The 24,333-nt window shown below is 40.4% G+C and overlaps 1 protein-coding gene across 2 annotated transcripts; it reads left to right on the top strand.

The window, feature by feature from the left end:
* Nucleotides 1–184: 184 nt before the first annotated feature.
* cpt1ab (carnitine palmitoyltransferase 1Ab (liver)) lies at nucleotides 185–23,984 on the top strand. Of its 2 annotated transcripts, none has more exons than XM_012853247.3 (19): nucleotides 185–321; nucleotides 3,170–3,332; nucleotides 3,839–3,981; nucleotides 5,333–5,504; nucleotides 6,253–6,354; nucleotides 9,316–9,453; nucleotides 9,603–9,680; nucleotides 10,089–10,196; nucleotides 11,717–11,804; nucleotides 16,469–16,664; nucleotides 18,383–18,571; nucleotides 18,678–18,783; nucleotides 19,702–19,815; nucleotides 19,951–20,115; nucleotides 20,517–20,648; nucleotides 20,767–20,919; nucleotides 21,041–21,154; nucleotides 22,027–22,119; nucleotides 22,208–23,984. In XM_012853247.3, the coding sequence occupies exons 2-19, from the start codon at nucleotides 3,192–3,194 to the stop codon at nucleotides 22,292–22,294; spliced, it is 2,319 nt and encodes a 772-aa protein (XP_012708701.1). In that variant the 5' UTR covers nucleotides 185–321; nucleotides 3,170–3,191; the 3' UTR covers nucleotides 22,295–23,984. The 2 variants fall into 2 exon arrangements, with proteins under 2 accessions (XP_012708701.1, XP_012708702.1); XM_012853248.3 differs by lacking the exon at nucleotides 11,717–11,804 and adding an exon at nucleotides 12,246–12,330.
* The last annotated feature ends 349 nt before the right edge of the window (nucleotides 23,985–24,333 follow it).

Consider the following 24,333-nt stretch of genomic DNA (forward strand, 5'->3'; position numbering starts at 1 on the left):
GGGGGGGGGTAGAATGAACATCGTGTCCTTCACACAATCTCTCTCATGTTGTTCCAGCGCATACCTGCGCCGGATGATTCTGCAACACTTTCCGTAGGTTTCCGGCCTCCGGGGGGCGCTGTTTCACCCACGCCAAAAAAAAAAAAAAAAAAAAAAAAAAAGGAGGAACGGCGTGACGCAGCCGATGGAGGGGAAGGCCTTGCGTACAAGTCTTCGCTCCCATTCATAGAGTGAACATTAGCAACCATCGCAGGTAGAGAGGGCTGCCACATCTTCGTGGATCCACTGAGCCTCGCCCTCCCAGACAGAAGGAAAGCACAGGTGAGAGTCTGGCTTTCTTTCTTTTTTTTTTTATTTTGGTGCATGGCTGCACATCTAATGTCGGAGTCCTCTCGCGTTTTCTGTGCTTTTTTTTTGTTTCGTAGTAGGTGCCTGGGCGGCTGCTGCGGGGCTTTGAGAAAGGAGGAGAAATAGCTTATGTACATGGGGGGAAACAGCTTGTCCTTTTACTCCACGTCACAGTCGGCATGAGCGTCTGTTTGCTGCCTTTCCTTGTTGGGGTTGAACCGGGTTAAAGGTTTTTTTTTTTTTTTTCCCTCTTACCTCTGTTGTCAGGTCGGGCCTGCAGACTTCCGCAGGACAAAGTTTGCGCGTTTCCAGTTGCTAAAAAAATACACAATTCAGACCCCCGAGTAAACCGCTCCGCTGCACTTCACCAACACTTTCTATCTTTTTCCAAAGCCGCCCCCCGTTAACAAAATAATAATAAAAAAAACGAACATTATGGGAGAAAAGGCTTGACTGGTTGTTTATTTAATTTCGTTTCGGGGATTCATTTAATGACCCGCATGTAAATATTGTGCTGCTGCGCAAGGGAGCGCAGATGTAGGCGAAAGTCCAAATAAAGGTCACTCACTGGGAAAACCACTTGGCAGCTTTTTTTTTTTTTTTTTTTTGCTGCACACACGTTTAACCTTGTTATCAAGCAATATTATAAAGTGGGGTTTGCACCCCCCCCCCCCCCGCACCCCCCATTAAACACACGCATACCTTCTAGAAGGTATGCATGTGTAGAAATGTCACATGCCTGTTGAAGGTCGACAACACCTGTGTGGTCAGAGTGTCCTCAAGGAGCGAGCGTGATCAGATCGCCAATAAAACTCAATTGTTTACCAACACCAGAGGATCGTATTTTAAATATGGAACATATTTTATCATGGGAGATGGAAATGACCTAATTTTACCTTAACCACGTGGGCGGCGGGGGTGGTGGTGTAATTTTTTGTCATGCTACCTATGTGTGTGTTTGTATGGCGTACATTTATTTTTAAACTTCCCAGCTGGTATGAAGAGCTGAATTTTTTTTTTTATTATTATTTTAATGGATGGTTGGCGCTGATGTTTTGATACCCAGATCGCGTCCACGTCTGGGTATTTATCAGCATTTTGCCTCCCATGCTTTGACTCGCATGCAAAAAAAACAAAAACAAAACATAATCGGCTAATTTCGAACAGCAACGCCAACATTGAGGTCTTGATTGCCGTGTTGTCATCGTCGCAGATGACGGGGTGAGGGTCTGCCGCTTTGCCAGACGCTTATTGCGCCCTCGCAGTTATTCCTTCCTCCCCGTTTCCAAGCGGCGCAGCGCTGCGACCTTTCCCCTAGTTTCTGCAGCACAGGGTGGATCATGTGATGCTCGGCAGTGGCTGGGGGGAAGGGACTGACTGACTGACTGGCTGCTCAAACGCCGCTGCTGCTCCGCTCTCTCCTCCTTCCGACCGACCGCAAGCGTAGCGACGACGCGTCCTGATCTCAGAATGCGTCTGCTCAAATAAAGAAGAAGTAGAAGAAGAAAAAATTAAACCGGGAAAGAGGGTGTCCATTTTTTTTTTTTTAAGCAGAGAGAGGTCCAGGTTTATTCCTCTCCATAAACATGGCTGCGATTGAGAAATTATAACTACGTCTTTAAAGTCTGAAACATGCAGGTCACTTGAGAAGTTGGAAAAAACAAACATGGTATTTGTTAATTATGTTAGACGCACCAATTAGGTTTTGGCTGGTTAATACCGATATGTGAGGGCTGAGTAATTAAACATGTTATTTCTAAAGACTGTAACGCATAGGAGAGAAGAAGGGTGCTAGAATGTGGAAAGTAATAATAATAATAATGGCAATGTAATCCCTTGTTATATATCAAAGCACAGGTCACATGAGAAGTTGGAAAAATCTTATTGTATTTGTCAAATATGTTAGACGCACCAATCAGGTTTTGGCTGGCTAATACCGATATGTCAGGACTGAATAATTAAACATTTATTTCTAAAGACTGTAACGCATAGGAGAAAAGAAGGGTGCTAGAATGTGCAAAAATAATTATAATAATGGCAAAGTATTCCCTTGTTATATATCAAAGCACAGGTCACTTGAGAAGTTGGAAAAACCTCATGGTATTTGTTAAATATGTTGGATGCACCGATCAGGTTTTAGTTGGCCAATACCTACAGTATATCTGGTCTGCTGTGAGAGCTGAATAATTACATTTTCATTTCTAAAGACTGTAACACATATGAGAAAAGAAGGGATCTATAATCTGCTAAAAAAAAGTATTGCCTTGTTATAGATCAAATCACAGGTTACTAGCTACTATTTGATTTAAACTAAGCCTGCAAGACTCAACTCTGACCACCTTCTATTGATTTGGCAGGTCAAATATTATCAGACCCCCCCACCACCCCAAATTCTTTGAATTAGGCCCATGTGATATGAAGATAACATTTTCTTGCAGTACCGTTTCTGACTATTGTAGTGACATTATAATTAGTTTCCTCACTCCTTCGTTTCTGTTTCTCTTTACAATGTCAGTGTGTCCACCTGCGTTTCATTTTGAAACCCTTTCTCCTGCTATAAACAACAGCTTCACACAAATGGGTGATTTGTTTGCAAAGCGATGCACCTATATAATAAACTAATATACCTCGTTTTCCAAGTAGTTTTTTTTTCCAATATCGATATTAAACTCACGTTGCTGTTTGACGATGTTGTGCAGCCTTACACAGAAGTCTTTGATCTACCATGTAGGGTGTTTTTTTTTTTTCTTCTATTGGGTAAATTGTCCGATGTGAAATAAATACAACACTGCTTTATTCCTTTCTCTCTCCTTCCTTTCAGTGACTTTACATTAGCAGCCACCATGGCAGAAGCTCACCAGGCGGTGGCCTTTCAGTTCACCGTCACCCCCGATGGCATCGACCTCCATCTGTGCCACGAGGCTCTACGCCAGGTCTACCTTTCCGGCCTGCACTCCTGGAAGAAAAGGTTCATTCGCTTCAAGGTAAGAGCCGCTGAGTACGCTGAAGGGCGATGTCCAGATGGTTATCTGCGAAGGAGACCAAAGTCTCTTTGGACTATTGACGGAGTAATCCCGCCGCCGCCTGGAAGCCTCCTCGTGTGGTTTCAGGGGTTTTCTTTGCTTTAGTTTACAGGCGACAGAAACCTCAGAAGAGACGGTATAAGGCAATAAGTCGGCTCTACTGTAGACCTGTTTACAAAGTTACAGTAAACTGCTACGCCAGAAGGTCACCCTGTCTGACACAAACTGTGACAGTAACCTTTCTCAGAGTTCTTTGTGTCCTAACTTTTGCCCTAGTTGTTTGTTTACACACGGTCCTACCTGATCACTTAACCTCAAACACGTGCCAGGTTTTTTTTTTTCTTTCTTTTATAGGCAATCCTTCTGTGTTTAGTGTCTTTATCACCCGGTTTGATGTGTTATGACATTATTTTACAGATTGTTATTACCTGTTAGCTAACGCTTGAGTTTTTCTTTCGTTTTCACAGAATGGGGTTATGACCGGCGTTTACCCAGGCAGCCCGGCTGGGTTCATGATAGTGGTGGTGTCGTACATGTCGTACAATAAATACAAACGGCTGGATCCCTCTATGGGACTACTCGACAAACTAGGCCAACACATACCCATCAGGTGAGGACGGTTTTGCTTTTAATCCACTTTCATGAACAAACAGGGGGGGGCTGGACATGCATATAATCGCAGCAATAAATCGGCATTCCACGGAAGACTGGCTATCGTCAGGGTTTAAACATTTCCGATTAACAAAGATTACTCTTTGTAAATGGCGTTTTATCCACGACACGTTCTTATTGGTCATCTGCCGCGCCCTCTGTTTGATAACAATTTTAATCCTGTGCAGAGACGTTTACATGCTCTCCTAAATCTCGTAATACTTCTCTTATTGACCGTTTATTCACAATTGTCTACATATACATTTGCAATACCGTACTTTAACTGTAATATGCAATTACCTTCCACTGCACTTTAATTTAAATAGCTCCTGTCCAAACTCTATTTATTAATTTTATAGTAATAGCTACCTGTATACCATGTTCACAATTCTGCCTATAGTAATAGCCACCTGTACATATATTCATAGTACATGTAAACTGTTAAAATAACAACTATCTATATATTATGCTATCTGTAAAAACTCTACTCATAGTAATATCCACCTGTATATTATATTCGGTACATTCCAGCTGTAAATCTAGTTCACAATACTAGTTATCTATATATTATACTCATAGGACAAATCTATCAGTAAAATTATGTCTATAATAGTATCCATCTCTATATTTATTCAGTAAAAACCCATGTCCTGCACTTATGGAACCATTGTTTATCCTGCACTTGCTGCTATTGCACTTCTGGTTACACCTAAAATGCATTTCGTTGCCTTGTACCTGAACCTGTGTAATGACAATAAAGTTGAATCTAATCTAATCTTATCAACACTAATGAGTGCGTTCCGCTTTCAAGTTAGTTTCTACGTATTTTTTTGTTTTTGTTTTTATTTTATGACCGCTTTGAGCTCACTTGTGACATCAAGCCGACATCCTTTATGCTTGGTTGTTGTTGTTGTTGTTGTTGTTGTGTAAGCTAAGCATTCACGGCGGTGAAAGTCCGACCTGTTGCGTTTCTTGTACAACCACAACGGCACGAGGTTTTATGGCTTAATCAGTGGTTTTGTGCGTCTGCATGGGCACATGGTGGTTTGAATAATGCAACCGTTATCGGGCTTAATGCAAGCTATCTGTTGACTTTAGACAAGGCCTTCTCCAACAGCTGCCGTGTAGCTCTTATTTTCCAGTGTTCACGTTGCGTTGCTGTGGTGAACAGGTACCCTAGAGTGGGAAGTTACCGGACACAAGGTCGTTATTGACTCATTTTACCAGGTTTTTTTCTACTGAACCATTTCTACTGAACACTCGTAATTTTCCACCAATACCCCATTCCTCCTTCTTTTCTTCACCTGCAGCCGATACATGTCCACAGATAGCCAGAGGATACTGGGAGGGGTTCTGGTGGGCACGGGCCTCTGGGTCACCATCATCATGATCATGAGGAATGTCCTGAAGAGCCTGCTGTCGTGGCACGGCTGGATGGAGATGCGCCACGGTTCTCTGCCTTTCAGTACCCGCGTGTGGCTGGTGAGATGGTGATGTCTTTCTCTCGTCAACTTTACAAGGAGCGGATTAGTAATAAATCTGTGAACGATCACACTGTTAGAGCCAAGAGTCATTTAATTCTCAGTTATGCTTATTAGTTAAATTTTGACGTATGTGCTTTAAAAGCTTGCTTTATATATACGTTTAGCCAGGGTTCCTACGTTGTCTGGAAAGGTCTGGGGAAAAATGTGAAATTAAGTTGAAGTAGTTTCTGGATCTGGAAAATTATATTAGAAAAAAAAAGACTAGTGAAACATCTAGATTTGTATTTGTAAAATGCATTCTGTATCTAATTGTGTAAAAGCTTCATTTGTCCATCTGTCTGTCCATTTGTTTGTCCAACCATTCATCAGTGCCCATCCACTTTTGTCCAAATCATTCATTCATTCATTCATTAATTAATTTATTCTGGTGATTTTCCAGGTTCCATTTAGAAAACCTGACCACTGCACAAATATGTTATAAATTAGTTATAAAGTATCGTGTTTATATTAAACTGACTCTAAATTTTGAAATATAAAATGGTTAGAAATCCTGTGTTGGGTTAGCATTGATGGTGACCTGGTGAAATTTATTTAAATTCTATTATCGTAGTAACACCATAACTAATCTGATTTAGCCTCTTTTTAGATCAAGCCGTTTAGTACATATTTACATCATGGTCTGCAGATTACAGATGAAGCAGAGCTTTAACGTTGTCCTTTTTTCCTTATCTCTTCTACATGTTCAGCTATTGGTGAAGGTGTTCTCTGGCAGAAAGCCAATGCTTTACAGTTTCCAGAACTCCCTTCCTCGGCTGCCCGTTCCCTCTGTCAAGGACACCTGCAGAAGGGTAATTTCCACTCACGCTTCACTTGCACTACCTGCAGACTCTGTGCTTTGTGCCTGTTTTTTTTTTATTTTATAGGTGCTTTTTGAGGAGCAGTAGAAAAACACAGTACTGGCAAAGTGGGTGAAATGTCAAACCTCTCTACGTGTTCAGTCACTGCGTATCATATAGAGAAGCTGCTATCCTACATCTGCCAGGACAGCCTACTAAAAAGACGATCTCAACACGGGATCCTAGTTGTGCGATTGACTCTATTAAATCCTGACTCGATCCAGCATCAAAGGTCACATTGACGTAACAGTAACCTGTGTTTGTATGACCTTCAGCCATTTGGATGACTTTATTGGTGGTTGGCTGTGTGACTGTATGTGTAGAAACAAATCAGTTGGTGTTAAGTGTAGTTAGTCCAGATTTAAATTTATGTGTGATTTTTCTCTTCAAGCCTTGAGGCTAACATCTCGCAGATGATTTTAAGATCTTATTTTTTTTTAAGTTATATTGGGTAGAGATGCACTGATCCAGATTTATTTGATCCAGTCCGATACCGATACCTGGGCTAAGCATATCAGCCGGTACCCAATATGGATCCGATACTACCGTTGAATGAATAAACCGTGTACCTTGCCATGTGAATGAAGTTATCAGGCTTGAAATAAACATTGCTTTTGGAGGTGCTTATTTAAGTTTATGGTGTTGAATTTACCAACCTTATCACTCCCTTCGCAACTTACGCATTGCAGATGCTACATGTTGCAGTCAGACTTATTGGCGTATCAAGTTTGAAATGTTTCCATATAGCTGACCCTACCCAACCCTAGCATACTTTCAGCCTCCTTATGGCATTTACTTTCTGCTAAAGGTAGTTCCAGAACCCTTTTCTGTTGCTCATTTAATTTGGTAAGATTAACTTCATTTAAAAAAGTGTATGTCATAATTGGAGGGTCGATATTAACTGAGTTGGTATACGGTTACAGTGAGTTATTGTTGAAAATGTTACCTTTTTCCTCCTTTTTTTTTCAATTGATTTGCAAGAGGTTTGCAAAATGCATCACTATGATCAAAGCTTTTTTAACCAATACCTCTGTATTTGGAATAGTTTTCTTAGTTATGCTATTACTAAACTATTGTATTACGTTAAAATTGTTGTTTTCCTACTTTAACATTTAGCATATTTTCTTCCTAGGATGTAAGTGTTTCATTTTCTGTTCTAAGTCCACCTCTGCTAGTTTTTCTTTTCTTCTATGCTAAGAAATGAGTTTACAGCAGTTATGGCTTCTTCCCAGTGGACAATAGAAGGTATATTAGGCTAAAGTTATACAGGTGTAGTTAACGTTAACGCTGTTTTTACATAACCATCATAGTTACTGGTGCATGGTCACTTAAGGATAATAATAGGATGAATTTTTGCTTCACATACCTCCTCCGTTACAAAGTTGCTGATTAGAAAGAGGTCCATATAGGGGAGTGGTGGCCTAGTGGTTAGAGCACAGAGCTTTGGTCCCAGAGGTTCTGAGTTAAATTCCCGCAGACTGCCACTCTGGGTCCCTGAGCAAGACCCTTAACCCCTGATTGCTCCCCAGGCGCCGCACAGTGGCAGCCCACTGCTCCCCAAGGGGATGGGTCAAGATGCAGAAGTGAATTTCTCCAGCGTGAGATCAATAAAGTTCAATTATTATTATTATTATTATTACAAGTAGTGAGACTGGTGAGAAAAACGTAAACGGCTGATCTGATCGGTGAAATTATCGTGTCCTTAGTGGCTTCTCACCAGATTTGGATTTATGGGTTTCCTGAAGGACGACGGCTGCTTTAGATTTTTCTGGTTGAGCAGTGATTTTATGCTTTTTAATATTATTTCCAATCCCATGCGACAAATTACGTTGAGTTCCTATCACAAACAAAGTAGCAGGTCTAAACTAGGGTTGTATTGTGTCTTCTTGTGTGTGCAGGTGTGCACGTCTGCATGATGGAGAGAAAGTGTGTGTGTGTCTGTGTGACAGAAAAGAGAAACAAGACTGGAGAGACGCACATATCAAAATCACATAGAGTCGTGCGTTAACTTTGAAGTTATCAAATGCTATTAAACTGTTTAGTTGCCTGCAGTTGTACTCAGTAAAGCCACGGAGTAATGTCCCAAACCCAGAACAGCTCAGTTTACATAAAGCCTGTCAGCTGGGACTGCAGCACGCGTTCCTCCACCATTAGTTTCTTCCTCTCTGGAAAAAGAACGCGTCGGCGGTCAAGGATCTGTTGCTCACACTGTATTTAATATCACTCACCTCCCCTGCTGCAGCTTTTGACTTGGTCTTTCTGTTTGAAATGTAAGAATTTTGCTACAACGGGTCAACGGTGGTCTTCATGGTGTCGCTCTGAATTTTCAGTTTGCCGCGTTTGGTCCTCGCTTGTAGTTGCCTTTGTTTTCTTGTTGTCCGTGGCGAGCTGCGTCATCCCTTCGTGGGTTTTTCTGCACTTTTCCTCACCTGGCAATGTTGCCACTTGTTCCTGGCTGTATTCTAAAGATTCCCTCAAGGCCTGGAAGTCCATGTGCAGAACTTCTACCAAGTCCAGTCCAGCGTTCAGGCTGGTAAGCTTCTGGCCGGTAGTCCTAAATATCTGTGTAGGCCTTTATTTTGGTGAGGCGGTGTTCTTATTCGTCCAGGTAGTCGTCAGTGAACACAATAACTAATCTTTTAAATTTTATTTCATATTCGGCTGGTCTTATTGGCTTCCGTTTGCCCGAACTGGAGAATTGTTTTGTGTGCGGCCATGTTGTGCACCAACCCGCCTCTCCCGAGAATCCGGGACATCCCGTTCTCCCAGAAGATGCATGAGAATTTTTTTTTTTTTTTTGTGCAAAGCTGCACAATAGAAATCTTTCTGGCTTTTCAGGATTTGTAGGTTTTTTTTTCCCCTTAAATAGCTCATTCCTTTGTTTCTCCCTGTGGGGGATCTTTCTGTTCACAGTACCTGGAGTCGGTGCGCCCACTGATGGATGACGAGGAGTTTGAAAGGATGAAGGCCTTGTCAAAAGACTTTGAGAAGAATCTGGGACCCAGGGTGCAGTGGTACCTCAAACTCAAATCCTGGTGGGCATCCAACTATGTAAGTTAGACGGCATTTATTTCTCCTCCACACTTTTTTTTTTTTGTTTGTTCCACTTTCACACGTTGGTCTTGAATAAGCTCCACAATGAAAAGCAGATTGCCTGATGCGCTGCGTTGATTTATCACCCCTCTGTTTTTGTGGCACAGGTTAGCGACTGGTGGGAAGAGTATATTTACCTGAGAGGCCGTGGGCCCATCATGGTCAACAGCAACTATTATGCCATGGTAAGGGATCCATCTTCAACGTCAGCTGGCAAGAAATGATTTGGTTTTGCTTTTAGTTAACAGAATTAGGTGGAAAACCTTCTCACACATAGCTTTAAAAAGCTTGTGGCGGAGGCTCCATTTGCTAAGGGACACTTAATTGAACATTATTGGGGGTGTATGTTTGGAAATTTGATTACATTATACATTGTGTTGGTTAGAGACAATCTATAAGACTTACAAGAAATTCACTGAAGTTGTATGTTACATAATAATAACAAAAATAATAAAAGAAATGTTCAAGTTCACCATTAAAAGCTCTAAATTTGGTGCTTTTGCCCTTTTATAAGTATGTAAACTTGTCGTAATATAAACCTGCTGAAATATATCAATCGGATTGATTTATTAATAAGTCAATCTTTTCTGCAGGACTTTTTGTATGTGATCCCCACGTCCATCCAGGCTGCCCGGGCAGGTAATGCCATTCATGCCATCATGCTCTACAGGCGAAAACTGGACAGAGCTCAGATCAAGCCCGTGAGTACAGAGCTATTTTGTTCTCCTCTGCAATCACCCCCCCTTTGCTCTATGTATGTCAGTGAAGTCGTAAATAAATAATTAATACAATTATTTAGGAACATGTGGGACTATACCTCATTGTGTAAATGCTTAACTTAAGTTAATAGATAATAAATGTTATCTCTGTGTGTTTGTTCACATTAAGAACCTATCTTTCACTACCCTTTCTTGTGTGCTTTGAAGTTTGTAACCCTTAAATCTTGGTCAGCGATATGTTAACGGTAGGCATGGGCCGGTTCAAGACTTTTCACAGAATGAAAACCTGCTGTAAAAAATACCAAAAATTTTAAACGGAATGCAACTGCTATCTGTAAAAAGGCAACAATCCTTTCTGCTGCTGTTAAAACATTAAAAATATGGATTATTGCAAGGATAGCAGTCCATAGATCAGGCGTTTACTCTTCTATTATATTCTTTGAGGGCTGAGCTACATATTCAGATATTTGTTCCTTTTTTTCATATGAACCTTATGAAAATGGAAAAAAAATGTGTTTGATTGAGGTGCTAGTTATTAGTCTGAAGTTGAATAATAAAATCACACAAGTTAGGCACAAGTTAGAGCCGATTTGGATCTCTGCCTAATTGATTGTTTATATCTATATTATTATCTGTGAAATGCATTAAGATTTTGATACACAACCTTAAGCTAAAAAAAACCCGAGAACAAACGCCCAATAAATTTAACTGTAGCATTTTTTTTGTAGTGTTTATTTCTCAGATTGCAGTCCTTTTATTTTACTGTACCTTTTTTTTAATGGAGTAACCAGCAGCTATTAGGTGGTTTACTGATCAGTCGCCTGTTTATCTATCATGCTGTCAGCTTGCAAACTGTAGCGATAAAACGGTTTCACCTTAATAAAATTAATAAGTTTTTGTTCTCACAACATGATTTCTGGGTTTTGTTAAACAAGTATTTCCAGAGAGAAAATTTTTCTTCTCGTTAGTGAGGGGGGGAAACATAGTTGCCTTCTTTCATCCAGCTGGCTAGCAGTGCACAGTATAAATAATCGACTTTACATCGCTGAAACAGTATGACAGACGATTTTAGCGGTTTTGAAACTGCAAGTTTCTAAAACCTTGGTATAATTTAATACTTATAACCGGCCCATGCTTATACACATTAACTCACTCAGTTGTCCTACTCTGACTTTTAAAGCGTCCGAGAGCTTTTTTTCTACTAGAAGCGCAAAAGTGATTGCTGGCAAAGCTATGCTGTATGCAGTTACTAACACTAACTTCCCCTCACTAGATTTGATTTTTTTCCTTGCATTGTAGTTAGCTTTTCATCATGCATGACGCTAAAATGTTGATTCTTACCACAGTAGTGAAATTTGCAAAAGTCTTAATTTGCTCCAAGACCGATTTTGTGTGAACTGATATACAAACTCCAATGCATGAGCTTGCTCTGTTACACGCTCACGTTTTGGTTGTCTCTGTTCTGCTGTTTTGTTCTTTCGTTTTGACGGACGCTGCGTTAGATATACTTGCTGGCCAACACCGTGCCTCTGTGTTCCGCTCAGTGGGAGCGAATGTTTAACACCTCCCGCATCCCCGGTGTGGAGACAGGTAAGAGGAGGGCACAGCCGCCTTGCCCTCAGACCCGCAGCCATGTGATCCTAAAAGCCCTTGGAAACGGTGACTCCAGTGCTCATTCTCATCAGCACAGCCCTGAAATAGCCTCAAACATGTCAAAGCCAGACTTAAACATGTTTTTTTTTTTTTTATAATATAAGGTCTAATTCGTCATAAATTAATTGCATCAGGGTTTTGATGGTGGTATTGAGATGGCAGCCCACTGATTTCTGGTCCCTGGCTCTTTTCCTCTTGAGGTCCGTCCTTCTTCCTAAATCCATTTTAATCCTGCTCCCATCATTCCTACTCCACTGCATCCATGCTCTCCTTGATAAAATCGTGTGTCTGCGGCTTCATCTCTGGGTTTTTTCTTTTAGTGATTTTACTTTTATCATCTCTGTGTTTTTTTTTTCACTCTCCCCTTTTGCTTTTCAGCTCATGCTCCTACAAACTATTCCCATGTGCTCCGCCCAATACGAGCATATGTTCAACACGACTCGTGTCCCAGGTGTAGAGACAGGTAGAGTCTTTAGGAATGTCGCCTCCTCCACTCCTACTCCTGCTGTCCTTCTCGACAGGACGTTTCTGTGTTTTGAATGAGAGAGGATCAAACTTCCACGAATGAATAATGCATGTGTGCATAGAGAGGCACATCCAAGTATTAATTTGCACGAGACTCCAAAACCAGTTTCTCTGTTTGGAAATGCACTTTGTTTCCAAAAGTATTCACTCATCCCAGTAAATCATTCGGTTCAGGCGTTCCAAGCAGGTCTGTAGTCAGAGGTGTGTAAAATCCAAGACATAGGCATGCAGGCTGCTTCTACAAACGTGTGTGAAAGAATAGGAGCTCTGTGAACTCCAGCTTAGTACCATTATAGGATGCCTTCGCTGCGATAAGTGCAGTCCTGATATTTCCTTACCACTAAATATTATGCTTAACAGTTTGTTACATTATTGAGAATGATAGCAACTCAGCCAGAAAGGTGTACACTTGAAATGAGAGAGGGCCGTCAGTGGATGCTGAGGGCTTAGTGCGCAGAGGTGGCCAGCTTTCTGCAGAGTCAAACCTCGCGTGGTCCTTAGATTAGCTCAAGAACTGTGTGAAGAGAGCTTAATGGAATTGGTTCACATAGCCAAGCGGCTGCGTCCAAGCATTATGTCACCAAGGTTCAAGGTGACTTTATTGATAGCCGTAGGTAGATTTGTTTTGCTGCCCGGAGAGGGCACACGTTATGCACAGACATTAAAAGCACACGAGGCATACAGAAGACAGTTTAAAACGGCACAGATAAAGACACTGACCGGTACTCACAGCGGCTCATTGAACAACATGGTTAGAGACACTATAATATAAATAAATGAGAATTATATATATATAAAAAAAAAAAGAAAGGGGCGGGGGGGGACATGTCCCTAAAATGCCAATACAAAACCTGATAAGACCATGCTTAGACACAAGAGCACGGTACAAAGGACAGTAAAGTAATAGTAAATACATAAGTAGATAAAAAGTAAAACAGTAAGTAGGTTAAGACCACATAAATAAGTAAAGTGCATCATGACTGATTGATTGATTTTTAAAGAAAAACGGCAACAAACCATGACTCAAGTGAAAAGGTTAAAAACGACTCAAAAGCACGGTTTTAAAAAAAAAAAAGTGTCAACGTTGTCCTGTTAATGTGGAAACGGGACAACTTGTGCAGACAGAATAAACGCTGGTGTCCCTTCCTGCTCACAGCTTCACGGTTTAATTTAAAAGTAGAGTCAATGATAATCCCAAGAAATTTATAAGCTTTAACTGTTCAATTACTTGTCCCTTGATCATAATGAGTTCAGGTGTACTGATACTTTTCCTAAAATCAATGGCCATGTCTTTTGTCTTTGATTCATTGAGCTGTAGGTGTGAATCTTTGAGGCGGGCTCATAATAACAGAATCATTTGCATATTTTAAGATGAATTAATTCTTAAAAGCACTGGCACATTAGTTTATAGAATAAATAACAAGGGTGAGCACACACCCTTGTGGTGAGCCAGTGGAGAAGCACCCTTTTTGTCAGATTAAAAATAAAAAGCCATTTACGCTGACTTCCTGAGTACAGTTTGTTAAAAAAAGAAAATTAAATCAAGCCCACAAGATTATTACTCAAGTTAAAATGCTCCAGAAGTGTCTGGGTTAAAATGTGTGATTGAGTTGCATTGAAAGCAGAGGAGAATGAATAAAAGCCGTGTGCGACATCACTCCCTTCAAGATGTTTCAAAGCCGAGATAAGGGTGAGTGTGGCATCCTCCACTCCCCTTTATGGCCTGTAGGCAAACCACAGTTGATTGATTGCATTCTGTGTTTTTTCTGAATGTCCAAACGAACCAGTTTTTCAAAGACTTTCGTAATTGTTGACCTTTAGAGCGACTGGTCTAAATTTATTCAGTGTTGTGGGACAACTGGATTTGGGGACAGGAAAATCAACAGCATCCCTCCAAGTCCTGGGGACGCGCTGCTTTTCGAAGAACCTGTTAAATATTCGGTGGAAGACCGGACTTAATTCTTAACCGACCGCAGATGGTGTCTCGTCCATGGCCTTTTGTTAATCCTTGCGTCATAAAAGGTCCTTGACTTCACCGTTCCAGTGCCATTTTTGATTTGATGCGCCGTTGTCTTGTGGAGATGCCAAACTGTGTCTGAACTTTTAACTGTTTGATTTGAGAGGAAACTGAAGAATTTGTAGGTGGTCCTTCTTCAATATTGTCTCCACCTTGTGAATTGCACCACAACTACAGGTTCCTGCAAGCCAATAACAACCCTAACGACTCCCTGTTACAGAGGAGTCGACCAGTTTTGGTTGAATTTGCATGTTATCTAAGCCATTAAAAGGCCTTTGTTAGGCAGTAGTATAAAGCTTGGTACTGCACATTACTCCAGACTTTTTGAATTGAGAAAGCTTCCTGGAGAGGAAGCGAAACATCTTCAACTACAGAAAACAAGTCCAGTTGCTTTGTTTTTTACTTTCTTTGGAATGGGCCCAACCTTGAATAAAATTAGCTTATTTGAATTTGGGTTTCAGGACCAACCCAAGAACCACCGAGGCCCAAGCCAGTCATGAGCTACAAGCTGGTAAAACACAATGTCCCCGAGTCCACATTGAGGCCAATTAAAACATCGACGTTGAAGGAGAGTAGGCTGACCAAGTAAACAAGGACCTACTGCAAAATTAAGACTTTCAAGCAGCATGCCCAAATGGAGAAAAGGTTTTATGGTCAAACACTAAACTTTTTGCCCACGAGGACAAGCAGAATGTGTGAAGGGGTCAAGGTGAGGCTTTCAAACCTGAGAACAATGTACCAGCCGACAAGCACAGTGGTGGCGGCATCATGCTCTGGGGCTGTTTGTGTTGGTGGCAATGGTGCATTACATATCGGGGTGGAGTCATATACAAAAGGACTACCTTCAAACTGTTCAAACTTATCTTGAATATTAAAGTTTATGTAAATATTTCAACCTGTATGTATGTATGTATGTATATATAAAAAAAAAAAAAAAAAAAAAAAAAAAAAAAAAATAAATATATATATATATATATATATATATATATATATATATATATATATATATATATATATATATATATATATATATATATATATATATATATATATATTTTTTTTTTTTATTTGGCCACACTTCTTTAATGCAGCATTAAATAAGCTTTAACTACGCTGCAATTTTTAGATTCATTCTTCCACAAAACACCTGAATTAAATGCGTAGTTTGTTACCAGGCCTCTGCAGAGCTGATTGAGATGCTGCTGAGGAAGTTCGACCCTTTTGATTTGGTTACAAAGGAGCAGAGGCGCATTGAAAGAAATGAAGGACAGGGGGGCCTGAAGACCAGGATTGAGAAACGCTGACCTCGCGCTACGAACCCAAGTCAGAAAGACATTTAGGCTTTTTAATTAGCACAAGTCATGTCGTCATTGCAACATTCGCCAACGTTATCGCACATCGCTTGTCCTAATACCATGCTGCTCTAGTTAGGGGTTTGTTTTTGTGGTTTCCTCCTGGGTCTAAGTATCATCTTTTTGTTTTCTTGCATCTAACAAAATAAATGCTTGTTTGAACACTTTACATCACCACCACATTTATTAGTGAATTCAAATCTTAAAAAAAAAGAAATTATTTGGGTGTCTAGTTATGCGATGTGCTGCTCAAACAAGCATTGCTATAGCTCGATGTGTTCCCACCCACCCCGGCCCTTTCCCCAAAGTATTTTCCCTTTTCATCTGACTTCTTCTCCATCCCATTTCAAGCCATTTTTTTAGTTTAGTAACTAGAAGTCCCTTACCCATACATAGCACATCACCTACTAATTTCACAAATTAAATGTATATTTCATAAAACATAAAATGCTGATGTCACATTGCCGTATTGGTGGGTGTTGATCTGATAACTAACACCTCCAGTTTTCTTAGAAATGGGTCGATGTGTCATTTTTAGGTTTTGGGAACAAAAACACAAACATTTTTACAATGCAAACATTACTGACTTTAAAATTTATTACGTTTTCTCCAAAACATAATAGTCATGTCTCCAAACTTGCGTCCAGTTGTATTTGCATCTCTGCTTCACTTTTTTTTTCCTTCCCCGCCATCGCCGCCTCTCTTAGATACGCTCCAGCACATGAACGAGAGCAAACACATCGCCGTGTACCACAAGGGGCGAATCTTCAAGGTGTGGATGTTTTACGACGGCCGGCTGCTGTTGCCACGGGAGATCGAGCAGCAGATGGAGAGGATCCTGGCAGACAAGTCAGAGCCGATGCCGGGAGAGGAGAAACTAGCAGCGCTAACTGCAGGAGACAGGTAGGTGGCGCTAAAGAGAGAGCTGGAGTCTGGTCTGAAGAGAACGCATTTTTTGAGTAATTTTTTAGAGCAGTAGGACCAAGAAAACATGTCAGTGAAGACAGTTTCATTGCGTCACTACTATACGATTTCATTGTTCAATAAGGATTTATGTTTTTGACAGTAATTGGATTTATTATGGAGATACATCAAACTAAAACTACCAATTTTCCTTACATTTTAAGATTGATATTGATCAATTAAAGAATCCAAATGTGACAAAGATGTATTTCTTAAAAGAAAAAAAAATCAAATAAACTATCATGCCCTAAAAAGGACTCATGATTTTCCTCCAACACCTTTCTTCTTGTAGTTTATTGAAACGAGTTATAAAAATGAAAATATGCTCCCACACTGGCTTTTGTCTTTTGAAGTCTCTTTAAAAAAAAAAAAAACTCGTACCCTGCACCAACTACTCTTTTTCAATGCCAATATTGTCATAAATAATTTGTAAAAGTTTGCAATTGAAACGGCTCCTTAACCTGCGGAGACGGAAGTCACACTAAACAAAAAACAAATCTCATTCTTTGAATTGATATTCACTTTGTGAATAAGTGGGAGCACCAAGTGGGAGCACCACCTAATGATCAGCGAGTAAACGCCAAACAGCTCAGTCCCTGTCAGTAATTGTTTTTATGAATGCCTGACTGGTGAGGTGTGGTATTATAAAACAATAAGAGGAAGTAGTAAATCTATGCACTTACGTTCTATAACGGCACAAACATAATCAGAATCAGATAACTTTACAAGGCATGCGAGATTTGTGCAGCTCTCACCTGGCGCTGGTGAAAACACAAACCAAATATACAAAACCACTTAAAGTATTAATAATAAACAATCCAAGGTTGCACAGGTATGTGTGCAAAGTAGTAACATGCAACTAAACTACAAAGTAAAAATGATAACAATAAGGAAACTAAAAAACTACAGAGGTAAAAGGCAAACAAAGTAATAAAACTGAAACTAGTTGACATTAAACTGATGCTGTGTTTTTTACAGTTCAACGTGTGCAATTAAAAACCAATGCTTTTTTGTGATGAATTGAGATTAAGGTCAAATTGGCTCCAAAACTAATTAAGGACAACAATTGATATGTGCTCAAACAATCAATTTCTATTGCAAAGAAGGAAATAATTTTTTTTTTTTAGATAAAATAACTACATTAAAAAGTGATTTGCTGAATTGGAGATCAATAACCTTTTGGCTAATTGACTCTTACATTTGTGTCAACTAGCTGCCATAGAGAGTCATTCATTGCCAAAACAGCGGCTTAAAGCGGATATAGATTCACAATTTGGCGGTGGGGCTATAGGCCAGATGTCGCGTCCAGAATTAGCGGCTCAGCTAACAACAAAGAAAATGGTGGCTACCAGTTTTGTCGGACACAAGCATCGTGCTCTAACCACTAGTCTAAGCCTCTGCATTCATATTTGTCTGTCATATTAACTGACAAATATGAAATATGAAAAATAAGACTTCACCGCTGATAATAAGGGTGCAGAGGTGCTTTACTGTAAGTGCTCAATGCAGTGTAGACTTACAGCGTGGACCTACTTTCTCTCACACCTAGCCATTAGAAACTTAACTTATGTTATTTTGCCAACAATCTCGCTTCCAACCTTCTGTTCTTTCCATTTTATACAAATAACAGCAGATTCTGTGCGCTGTTGCTTCTTTAGGACGCCTTGGGCAAAGGCCCGGGAGCAGTTCTTCAAGAGCGGCAAAAACAAGCAGTCTCTGGATGCCATAGAGAAGGCGGCCTTCTTTGTCAGCCTCGACGACACCGAGCAGCGTTACGATATAGAAAACAAAGTCAAGTCTCTGGATAGTTACGCCAAGTCCCTGCTCCATGGAAAGTGCTACGACAGGTGCCGAACAATTTAAGATATTTTAGCAATATTATATCATGAGCCATATAATAATGTTTATGAATGACCCTTGTATGTCGATTTTATTTAATTTTTTTTCTTTCAGGTGGTTTGATAAGTCCTTCAATCTGATCATTTTCAAGAACGGCACCATGGGACTAAACGCAGAGCACTCCTGGGCTGACGCCCCTATCGTTGGTCATCTGTGGGAGGTTCAACAGATGTTTTCTTTGTTTTTGTATTTTAAGCTACAGTGCTTGGCAAAAGATATTCCACCTTTTCAGCTTTTTTTTTCACATTCCCACCACAAACCTCCATGTATTTTGTTGGGATTTCATTTATAGTCAAACACAAAGTAGTGCATAATTTTAAAGAAAAGACAATGCCTGATTTTTAAAATGTTTTACAGATAAAAATCTGAAGGGTATTTGTATTAAGCCCTATTTACTCAGTTTCCCTAAAATGACATCAAGTTCAACAATTTCCTTTACAAGTCGTCTTTGTTGTAAGCCGAGTCCCTCTGTGTAATTTAATCCCAGCATATAACCAGTTGTTCTGTGAAGACCTCAGAAGTCTCACTGAGAGCATCAGTGAACAAACGACATTATGAAGACAAAGGCGATAGCAGAGAGGTCACGGAGGACACAGCACTGTTCAAACTGTTCAGTCATCCAAACATGAAAAACCTCCTTAAGACTCTCCAAATGTTATGCTTGATGGAAAACTAATACTCAACTTGACCCTGAACGCACCATTCAAGCAGTGAAACGGTGGTGGCAGCATCACGTAGGGGGGATGCTGTTATTCAGCGTCTTGAATACAAATGCACACCACACACCCATATCTTTTACTTGCAAAAGTTTTTAAAACTACATATTTTCTTCCACTTTTAAAACTATGCATTGTTTCGTGTTGGCCCATCACATAAAATCCCAACAAATGACATTGAAGTTATCGGGTTAGGGTTAAAAATGTGTGAATTGTTCATGTGTTATAAATACTTTGCAAAGCACACAATATATTGTCCATGATTATCACATAAAAAGCAAAATAATTATAGGGCATACTTCAGTAATGTGAAATAAAACTAAAACCGCAGCACAAACCTTGCATAATTTATTTTGACACAGCATGTGCTGTCCATGGATCCTAAGCTGAGGTATACTGAGGATGGCCACTGCCACGGGAAGCCTCATCCCAACCTTCCTGGTCCCCAGAGACTCCAGTGGGACATCCCTACTGAGGTAACGTTGTACTCCCTAAACATTTTCCACTAGTCTGGCTTTTACAAATGCACAAAAAAGCTGCATACATCTGAGTCATATTCATGGTTGCTTCCGTTTTCCAAGTAAAACACCCGGCTTTGTCGCATTCTGCAGTGCCAGGAGGTTATCGAGAGCTCGTTGACAGTCGCCAGGGCTCTGGCAGACGACGTCGACTGCCACATAATCCCCTTCGACGACTTTGGAAAGGGGCTGATCAAGAAGTGCCGCACCAGTCCAGATGCCTTCATCCAGATCGCTCTGCAGCTGGCCCATTACAGAGTAAGCCCCGGTTGTGTTTGTTGAGTTATTTATCCACGTACTGTACCAAAACGCCACGCTCGTCAGGGTTTGAGCCACAGCGGTCAGAAGAAAATGGTGCAAGTTCAACCTGTCACCACCAGAGGGCGATCACAACCAGGGATAGAGAAAATAAAACGATCCTGCCTCATTGTTTAATTAGTGATGTTGTGCATTTAATTATACAGAATTGAGGCTTAATTTCAGATTGTTGATGATGCACCTTTAGGAATTAAAAGATATATTTATAATGGTGCTGTTTAGGTAAAATATTTAATTCTTCATGGTGTTTAGTCAATCACTCACTGTTAGGTGATTGACGGATAACCATTCTGTTGTGCCACTTGTAAAACTCATACTAGTTTGTTTTTTATTCCCAACAGGACAAAGGGAAGTTCTGCCTGACGTACGAAGCCTCCATGACGCGGCTGTTCCGCGAGGGCCGAACGGAAACCGTACGTTCCTGCACCATGGAGACTTGCGAGTTTGTTCGTGCCATGATCAGAGATGAGACGGTGAGTTTGACCGCCCCCCCCCTGATAAGCTCCTTACAGTGGCACAGAGTGAGCATTGTTGCAATAAGCAAATCCTAATCTCGTTGTGGTTTTTCTCCTTAATTCCCCAACTCTGCAGAGAGAAGAGCGCCTCAGGTTGCTCAAAGTGGCGGCAGAGAAACACCAAAGCATGTACCGCTTGGCAATGACGGGCCAGGGCATTGATCGCCACCTTTTCTGTCTCTATGTGGTTTCTAAATACCTAGGAGAGGAATCACCCTTCCTCAAAGAGGTATGAGCTGTTGTTAAAAAGTTGTCGCACATGACATTTATATTGTTTTATTCCTGAGAACAGCGTGTGTTTTTTTTGTTGATCATGGGAATAAATATAAAAAAAACAACTTGATGTGCAGGTCTTGTCTGAGCCATGGAGGTTGTCCACCAGTCAGACCCCTCTGCAGCAGGTCGAGCTGTTTGATCTGGTCAGACATCCGGAGCTGGTGTCCTCCGGAGGGGGATTCGGTCCAGTAAGTTACATTTTTATTCGTCTGGATAATCATTCTCAGTTTCATAGGGTGGTATGACAGCCTCTCAACCTTCTAATGCAGGTTGTAAAAGTTTCCATACCCCTTAAACATTTTTCACAGTTTGTTACAACCACGAACGTTGTACTAATTTCCACGTTTTGCTGCAGAATCTCAGTTTGACATATGGACATGCCATTCTGCTGTAGCTCTGATTAGATGTTTAGGACTGTTGTCTTTCTGGAAGTTGAACCTGCACCCTGTCTAAAGTCTTCTGCAGCCTCCAACATATTTTTTATTTTATTTTTTTTTGTATATAGCTTCATCCACTGCTCCATCACCTTTGATCAGCTTCCTTGTACCTGCTATAGAAAAGCATCTCCATGCCATAATGCTGCCAACTCCATGCTTCTTTGGACAGGGCAACTTAAAGCTTTCTCCCAACAATGGCTGCTTTCATCCCATTTTTCCATAAAGTTTACATCTGTGGCAGCTAATAGCCCTTTGCACAGATTTTTCCTTCTGAGCTGTGGATCTCTGCAGCTTCCAGGCTGCTTCTCTGATTAATGTTCTCCTTGGCTCAGTTTAGGTGGATGTCCACTTTTATTATTTTTTCATTATGGGTAAAAAGTTTTTTTTATAAGGACATAAGAATGGTTATTTGTCATTTTATTAATACAGCATAAATATGGTGGTACGTAACTATAGTATCGGTATCATTATGAAAACGATACAAAAAAATAACAGGTTGACACAACGTGACGAAAGAGGAAAAACTTAGAGGTATGAATAATTTGGACAGGCATTGTTTGTCTTCTTTGAAGGTTAGAAACTCCCAATGCAGTTGTTGATATATCGGATTTCATCTTCTTTAGGTGGCTGATGACGGGTATGGCGTCTCCTACATCATCGTCGGGGAGGACCTCATCAACTTCCACATCTCCAGCAAATACTCAAGTCCAGAAACTGTAAATTTTCGATTTTAACGCAGTGATTGTACTCTGCTTTCGGGGAACTTCCTCCTTTCTTAAACCACATTCTCTCTTGTTATTCCAGGACTCGCGTCGTTTTGGTGACAACATCAGACAGGCCATGCTGGATATGCTGGCTCTCTATCAGCTTGAGAAGAAAGTGGCCAAGTGATTATTCCTACCGTTTTGTTTTTTTTCTTTCATCTTCTTTTTTTTTCTTTTCTGTTTCTTCTGGTGAAATAAATATAAAAAAAAATCGCTGCTTTATCAAAATCTTCCTGTAGATTGCGCAGATTCACTTGAGCGATTTGGGGGTCACCTTTTGAGTTAATTAATGTTACATGAATAAGGAAGGCATTTGGAACACGTCGCTGTCGACGTGTTTGTGAAGAGATTTGTTTGTACAGTTTGGGTGAGGCGAGCCTCCAGAACAGGTGGTGTGCAGATCAAAGTATTTATTTGCAAAAAGCGAACTTTAGAGGTGCCTTAGCAACCCACTAATGTATAAAGGAAAAAAAAAAAAGAAGGGGCAGAAAGGGAGGAGAACATATTCGTCTGGGAACAAATCCGCGCTGCAACACTGAATGACATTTTAGCTGAAGACTCGTGGAATAGCATCAACCAATTTAAAATTGGGTTTTAAGTTATAAGATGGTGCAATACTTTTAATAGTTTCCTCCCTGTGTGGGTTTCTGTTTTTGCTTCCTGACTCACCACAGCTGTCCCAAACGGCGAACACAACGTTAAACATCGTGTTTTTTTTGGTTACGCCGTGTCCGCCGATTTCGCGTGATTTCAGCTGAAACAGAGGCCGACTCTCTCGGTTAAACGGTTGCAGTGAAATGGTACACCTGTAATCACAAGAGCTGTAGATTTGGAGCTCTGCTCTGATAGGTACTTCTGTGTTGGCGTGACGCAAGACCAGGAAGCCGGTGCCGCCGTCTTTATCTCCATGGCCTTTTCCGACGCATCTCTGCAGTCTGTCCGTTCAGTTTTAGCTGCTCTGATTTTTTTATTAAATTTTTTTTTTATGAGGTCGCCAGGAAGGCGGTTATGTGCGCGTCTCATTTTCATACTCAGGTCTTTGCGCACTTGGCCGTTTGTCAAGAAGTGCTCTTTCTGGCTTCTGCAGTGGATGATTGAATGCAGCGCGACGCTGCGTGACCCTGCTAGGTTGGCAGGCGACATAAAGTGAAGTGAGAACCAGAATAGCAAAGGATGCGGGGTGTAAGTCTGACACAACGTGCTCAGCTGGAACTTCATTAAAAAAGACAATATTCTTTTGAGAGGATGTGTAAAGTTTTATGGGCGACGTGTCGGTGTTCCCGTTAACGGCGCGGTGGTCTAGCTGTTGTTGCCTAGTTGAGATGTTTCAGAACCATAGCAGCTTGTTGGTCTCCAGAACTGTAGGAAACGGAAGTTTCTCTAGAAGAAACTTTTTTAAAAATAAAAAAAGCTAAATTATAGTTTTTTGTTTTTTTTGTTTTATTTATATGATGTCAATCCAATGTTTTTCTTTTACTTTTGTTTTAACCTCCTAATTGACACAAACATGCATATTTACCAGTTGAATGTGGTGAATGATAAGCACTAAGTTAAAGCTTGTTTTGATTTATGAAGTCTTTTTTTTTTTCTTTTTGTTGAGACATGACATTTTTGTTATCATACTTTGCCAGTATGTTGTAGTTGCTTGACTTTTTTTTTTTTTTTTTTTATCTCAGTAGACCTCATGTTTACACTGCTGCATGTTATTTGAAGATGAAGCTGTACATGTTTGCCTTTCATTGAAAGTTGTGTGAAAAGACAAGCAGGTGACATACCAAACAAAGTTTTAACAATAAAGTGAATGTCAGACAGCTGTATCGGCCTCATTCAGACTCTTATTTCTAGTGCATTTGATCTAATATATAAATGGACTTCATAGTTAAGACCAGTAGTCATCACCTTTACAGCTAGAGGGATTTAAAAAACATTAGTTTTAACAGTTTTTAGACTTAAGGATGAATCTAGTTTCATTAATATGGGGGCAGTTATGCTTTAAAGAACATTAAACATGAACAGTGCCTCTTTACAACAAGGCTCCACTTTATAGATGGATAATAAATGGTTTATAATTATCATTAAATAATCTATAAACACTTTATAACTCAAATGTGTTTAATATGCATTAAGGGCGAGCAAGAGACACAACTGACCTGTTTCTTGCCAAAT

This window comes from Fundulus heteroclitus, chromosome 2, assembly GCF_011125445.2.
Source record: "Fundulus heteroclitus isolate FHET01 chromosome 2, MU-UCD_Fhet_4.1, whole genome shotgun sequence".
NCBI classification, from domain to species: Eukaryota; Metazoa; Chordata; class Actinopteri; order Cyprinodontiformes; family Fundulidae; genus Fundulus; species Fundulus heteroclitus.